This window comes from Austrofundulus limnaeus, unplaced genomic scaffold (genome assembly GCF_001266775.1).
Source record: "Austrofundulus limnaeus strain Quisiro unplaced genomic scaffold, Austrofundulus_limnaeus-1.0 Scaffold21, whole genome shotgun sequence".
Taxonomy (NCBI): domain Eukaryota; kingdom Metazoa; phylum Chordata; class Actinopteri; order Cyprinodontiformes; family Rivulidae; genus Austrofundulus; species Austrofundulus limnaeus.
Genome location: NW_013952423.1, coordinates 786,153 through 793,079, shown reverse-complemented (window position 1 = coordinate 793,079; position 6,927 = coordinate 786,153). Strand labels below are relative to the sequence as shown.

The 6,927-nt window shown below is 38.9% G+C and overlaps 1 protein-coding gene across 7 annotated transcripts in view; it reads right to left on the bottom strand.

The window, feature by feature from the left end:
* cadm1a (cell adhesion molecule 1a) overlaps window positions 1–5,993 on the bottom strand; it is a 394,751-nt gene extending 388,758 nt beyond the window's left edge. For 2 of the 7 annotated variants that reach the window (XM_014003965.1, XM_014003966.1), the window contains exon 1: window positions 5,880–5,993. In XM_014003965.1, coding sequence (XP_013859419.1) covers window positions 5,880–5,952 — 73 coding nt within the window. In that variant the 5' untranslated portion in view covers window positions 5,953–5,993. The remainder of the gene's footprint in view (window positions 1–5,879) is intronic. The other 5 variants (XM_014003959.1, XM_014003960.1, XM_014003961.1 and 2 more) reach the window with 3 other exon arrangements.
* Between the last annotated feature and the right edge of the window lie 934 nt (window positions 5,994–6,927).

Here is a 6,927-nt window from a genome sequence, read left to right as displayed (position 1 = left end):
GGACGAAAACCAGATAAACAGATAAACCAACTTTTGAAAAACTACTAAATATACTTCCTTAGAAACAACAAGAGAAACAGCTTTATTTGTGAAGCTAAATATGCTTTTAGGGTTAGTTTAGGGTTAGGGTTAGGCTAGTTCCTTAACCAGGTCGTGTTTGCAAACAAGAAATGGCTCTCAAACATTTCACCTGGTAAAAACAGTCAAGTGAAAAATAAAAGTAGGTAAATTCCAGCAAAAAGCTACAAGTAGCAAACTACTCGCTTGGAGCTAAAAATAAGACCAACTAAAAGTAGCAAAAGACTAGCCGAAAGTAACAAAACTGGCTAAAGCTAAGTATCAAAAGAAGACTAAGGAGCTAAAATGTTATTTAAAAACAGCAAAAGGATAGGTAAAAATTGCAAACAGGTAACTAAAAGCTATAACTAGCAAAAGACTAGCAGTATAMGAGGACAAAATCATGTATTTTGAAGCAAATTCCAATAAGAAGAATTTAGGAGCTCACAACAGGTCTATGGGAAAAGTAAGTTATTAAAGTCAAATGTTTTAAAAAAGTGTAGAAGTTATAAAAAATACAACACAAAACAAARGTCATAGCATTCATCTSTTAAAYRAATTAACTAAATGTTTTGATACCAATGTCTAAAATAGTTCAAAGTATGCTGAAGTAGAAATGATTTTAATATTTAAAAAAATGGAAAATTTTGCTGAATCAGCATTCACACATGGTGATGTTCGATAAAAATAAAGATGCACAAACATAGCATCTGATCAGACATCTTAAACGTTTGATTTGTTTTCAGCCGATTTGAAAATGCTACCTTTATTCACTTTTTTTTATGAAAAAAAAACTGACACTGACCAAATTTTTTACCATTTGAATATCTACATCTCCCTCTATAGCTCACAGGCAAGATTTAATTTCATTCAAAGTATTATTCAGCAAAAAAAAAAAAAAAAGGCCAAACAAAACATCTTCACAATTTTGTTTTGCCAGGATTTAAAAAAAATGTTAAAATCCACAAAAGCCTTTTATAGTCCAGTATTTCTAAAGCCTTTTCGTTTAATCCAATAATTCTCATGCAGTTCGTTCTGCTTGAGTCCAACTGGTGGGACGGTAAGAAAATCATTATGATCAACYTTGAAGCCTCCCTAGTTAAGACTGTATGGCTGAGAGTTCATGCRCTTTTAAGTTTAGATGTCAGCAGTAATGTAGCAGTAAATAAAAAGATCTGAAAGCGAGCCAGAAACCAGTAGCGTGGACGCTGAATAAATCAAGCTGTCAGCTCGGCATTAATCAAGGCTTCGCCCTCCACATTAATCCATTTGCTAAAATGTACAGCAGGCTGTAGATCAGTAAAAAAACGTGTGACAACAATGTCAGCATAAAAGCAGGATTACATCCACACGTATTCTACAGCTACTGTATGCAGCAATACGCTCCAAAGGGCTCTGCTTCCCCTTGTTAGCTCCATTTCTGCAMACTGGAAAACAAGCAACTTCAATTCTCTCAGTGTCCATCAACACACACGCACAAACACGCTGGATTATCTGGCAAAGATTACATCTACACACAAGGCAGAACTAATGCTCTTATCCAAGCATAATCACTAGCCAAGATCAAACACAAAGGAGCATGTAAAAACTGATATTAAGGTCAACACTACAGTCAGACGATAAGACTTCTTCCTGCACTGACACACATAAAGCGGCCCTGCCAACGCCTGCACGGCCAGACGTGACGCAGCCTTGTTTACGTTTCGCTGGGATAATTGCTAGATTGTCATCGAGGCGGCGTAAGCCGATGGTCAGAGTGTGCTKTGTTAGCACTCTTTAATAACACCTGTAAAGCACCGTCTCCTGTTGCTCTAAGCCGATAATCTGCACCACAGCTGAGCTTAATGGATCTATAAAGGAATTGCATACAGGTGATTCAGCTGCGCCGATTTTTACAAACACAAACTGACGATAAAGTACACGAGTTATTTACATGCGTGCAATCGGGCAAGACGTTTCCATGAAAACAAGCCTAAAGCTCGAGGCTGCAGTGCGAGTGTTTTATGACAAAAGGCTCAGGGTTATAAACCTCTGTGTGCTTGCTTTATATGCTCYGTTTTATCACAGAGAGTCATCCACGCTTTCATTTTCATCTCATCTCCGGCCTTAAAGTTGCGGTCGTCTTAACAGTTATAGAGACGTCTGAGTTTAAAATTTTAATTTTCACTTGTGCGATTAGATGAATACAAATTAAGCCAAAATAGGCATCAACAGAAATAGGAAACACAGCTTYCTGTGGTGCAGTTTGAACGAGTTTAAACACAGGAGTTTCCCAAATATAATGTAAGTCAAATTTGGTCAAAATGACCTCAGAACATCTTCAGATCTGATATCATGAACGGTTCCATTTGTCTTGTTAATCACAATAATGCTTTAATCCTAATTTCGGGTTATTCTAATGAGGACGTTTTGGTGCCATTTTAAAAAAGGAAACGTCAAAAAATATTTGGATATTAAGATTTCCCAGCTGGAAATAAAAAAAAAAAGTTTTGCTAGCTCGCAGGGAAAATATCCAAAAATTTGAAATGGAGCATTTGCTCATAATCAGTTTTTTTGTTGCTACTCCAAAAACAATACATAAATAAATAAATAAAAGTGCTTCAAACAAGTCCTTCGTTCAAATGATACATATATTTTCATTCTATTTTGACAAAATGCAGTTATTGCAAACATTTTAATCAAAACACTTTTGACCTATTTTGTGTTAGGACACATATTGATGTTATTATGAAATGCAGGTATGCACTCAATATAAACAAAGTGTTTTATCTACATATTTTACTCAACAAATCAACATAAATACATATAAATGCATCARTACTKTAAGACTTCTCCATTCAAAATGGCTCTTTCAGTCGTTCACCCAGTTTTAGTCACTTTGGTTGTTTTTGTATGTAAACAAACGTAGTTGTTGACAGCTGAGCTGGTCACAATTTTTTTTTCTTTAAACCTTCATGACACTGTAATGAGCACCAAGTTACAACAGACGAGGGCTGCACAATGTATCGAACATTTATTGCCTTTTCAATAACAGCCGGTGCAATAAGCACATCACAGAAAAACATAAACTGCAATAAAAATTTGGCTTAAAAGTTTGCATTTTATGAGTTAACCAGTCAAAYGGAGCCCTTTGTGTGTTTGGTCAATTGGATGGATTGCTTCATATTTTTTAAATGTTCATGCTGGAATCAATTATTTATTTTTTGTTCTGAACCCGGAGCAGAAAGACATCAACACTWCATGTATTAGTTTATTCATTGCACCTCACTATATTAAGCACTGCTATCGTGCATTGCTGGTTTTCCTAATAACGTGCAGCCCTATAACAAACATATTGCTAATCAAACTTAGTCTGCACAAAAATGATTAGAACTCAAATCAGAGCTAAAACATGCTGTGGTAATTGCTGCTCTACAGGCATCATTCTCAACACAAGAAGCACTAGATGTGACATCACGCATGACGTCAGGTTYGACCGAAACGACTACAGCTCCATCCCCGCATTACCTCAAGGAACGCTCAGTCTTTAGTTCACTACATTAATCCTGATTAGTAAAACTGCCCACTGTAAAAGAAAAGCTGCAAAGAAACACGGAATGAAACCGTCTCCTTTCATAAAGGATGCTCAGGAGGTAATAAAAAAATGATAAAGTTTCATTTCTTAGCATTCAGGGAACTCAGCCAAGGCTTCCACCTACATAAAAACTCCAGTTCATTTCACTCAGTTCAGAATCATTTCAGAAAAAAAAAAAACACACTGCTGCACAGAATTCCTTCTTTCCARCCTGCACAATATTACCATTGTTTCCCATCCCAGGTGATTGAAGAGCACCGTCCTGCATGATTCACATGTCTCCCTGCTTCAACACACAGTGGGCCACTAACAGGCTTCTGCTCAACAATTCTACAACATGCAGAGAAGTGAGGATTAGGGATTAAAGCATGCTCACTGATCTGAGCAAGGTTTGCAAAAAATAAAAATAAAAATAAATAAAAAATTGCAACTTTTCAGTTTAAAGCTGCTCACTGCAAAGCCATGTGGACCAGATCCAAAATATATGTATATGCTACTATATTGTGTGCTTAAATTAAATATTCACAACCAAATGCCATATGTGCATCTACTATGAAAAAGCTTAATAAGTCAACCATGTGACTCGAGTGGTTTTCAGTGGATTCAGCCAAGTGTTTTGTTTACATTAAGTGTGGACCTGCATTTCAGAAATGCATCTGGAAGAGAAGCTCTTTGAAACATCGTAATGTTCAAACCGGAGTGGCAATCTTTTACATTATTTGTATTAAGATGGAGGGCGTGCTACGATGCTGGGCACAGTGTAATCTTACAGTATGCAGCCAGAAGTGAATAATTGATACGCTTTGTGCACGCCGGCCCTGGGCTCTGTGTGAAATCAGTGGAGCCATTATCATGAAGGTAAAGCAGCAGTGCACACTGTCCAAAGAACAACAGAGGCTTGTTTACTTTGTGCCTGATTTTGTAACTGATTCACTGACTTGCTGCAAGATGCATTTTTAAAAACATGCATCCAGTTCAGAGGATAGAACTGGATCAAACCCTGTTCAGCAAAGAAAAATCACTCCTGTTCTCATGAACCCTGAATAAATTGAAGTTGATGATTCATGATTATACACCCTGCAGTTTATGCGCAAGGATATATATCCGGGGAGACAATGTTGCTCAGTTGTTACRCACAGTTAAACATTGACTATCCTGGCTTGGAAACAGACGTGAGGTTGTTCCGCAGCCCGCCAATCCAACACTGCTCCCCAACAGATCAGCAGCCGAATCTGAGCCCCAAAACCCGCAGTCTTCTACCCAAAAAACAGCTTTAATCTGGAGCCTAACCTCTCCTTAAAACCACCGGAACCCAAATGACACAGCGTGCCTCTCAACAAACACAGCTCCGGTTTAATAAGAATTACAATTTTAAATAAATAAATAAATAAACAAACAGCCCAAAGCGCAGTGAAAAACTCGTGAATCTATTCTCTTGTTTACCATGGTGAGTAAAGTGCATTACAAAAAAACGACTTGTTTTATTGAACGTGTCCACTTAAGATGCACGCGCGAGCGCGTTCACAACAACAAAAACTCCCAATGAAACAGACACAAGCGCACATTTACCGACTTGTATTGTGCGCCGAATTGTTCAAAACAAAAAAACCTTTCACCACCACTGAAACAGTAATGTTCTGCCTTGTGGGAATGTCCGACGCTGCTCCGGACAAGTTAAATTGTCAAACTTACGCATGGAGTGCGTTGCAGCGTGCTGGAGGGCTGCTGCATAAAGCACTTACATACGCACTGCTGCTTTCTGGGATTTACAGCTCAGCCTAACAACGAAAGTAACCCCAGTGAGCAAACAAAACTGTTTTTTTTTCCCTTCCACAATGTCAGCATGGATTCCGTGTTTGCCACTGTGTAATATTTATATATTTAATTTAATTTATCTTTAGGAGTTGCCAGCTGCGCAGCGGCAAGGCGATTTTAGCCTATAGCCAAATAAATGGTGAGCTGTCCAAAGTGATGCACCTGCTGGGCGCAAACCCACCAAAAAATAAATAAAAATAAAACTGCGTTTTCTGGTCCTCCCTTCAACTTTTTTCGCGGAGAGCTTTTCTGACGGTTCAACCACATCGCCGCTAAACGCACGCTCTGCCGCGCACGTTCAAATTGCTCAGCGCTCCGATTAACGCAAAGGTGGTGAAAAAATAAATAAATAGACGCTCCGCCAAATCCACAGCCGCGGAAACGTGAGAGGGGAAAACGTGCGTTTTCCGTCCTCACAGGAACAAAGTCCTACCTTTGTGAAGAGCCGCCTGAGAGATGAATAGAAAGAGAATAGTCGCGAGAGAGCCGCTGCCTGCGTTCGCCATGTTGGACACCTGCTTCAGTATGGCAGAGAGAGGCTGCTTCACCTACAGCGGGACTCTGATAATGAGATGCGAGAAGAGAGGGAGGGCACAAGCTGCCATACATTCACTTATTCCCACTTGTCATAAATCCTCACACTTGTGTGTCGATTTATACAGTTCAGTTACTCACAGAAGAAGGATTATAAGGTTGTGCTGCAGGAGCAATAGGCTGTTTGTGTGTGATTCACCACCTTATTGTGAAAACACAGCACRGTTTTTTAAAGTTATACAGTATTGAGGGCGTGTCAGACTATTCTATTCACCCACCTGTTGTTTAAAACCTGGCAAAGGTTTATGTATTTATTTATTTATTTTTATTTATTCATTTTGTGGCTTTAAGGCTAGAGTTGGAAACAGGAATACACAATTGGGACTAAACCTACAGTTAACAGGGTTTGGATATGTTTTTTCTCTGGGCTGCTCTCTTCTGCAGCAGTGGCGGAGCTAGACTTTCATTCAAGGGGGCACAAACCAAGGCTTTTTCGGGGTGTGTGTCGGGCATTCAAATAAAATAACTATTTCTGCTTCTCCAACTTGCTGCCCAAGAAGCATACCTGTTTGATAATTTTCATATGCATTTCTCTAGTGTAGAGAAATGCATATTCCATGCTTTAATAAAGTATTTAACAAATTGTGCAACCTAAAATATTTGTGTCTTAACAAAAACAATGCAAACCAATACTAATGTGTTCTTGTTTACTGTTGCGTGTCTTTCAAAGCCACAGTGACTTGTCAATCAACAGAGGTGACCAGTCGGGTTCTGTAGCTTGCAAGTGCCACCAGGCTTCACCCTGGTTCTGCAGGGGTCGCTACAGCAAGCTAACTCACARTTGGTCAATTGTTTTATGCTGGATGCTCTTCTTAGCCTGGGCTCAAACCTGCAACCTTAGGGTTAAAAATCATGATCTGTTTCTTCACTTCTATGTTTGTCCTTCA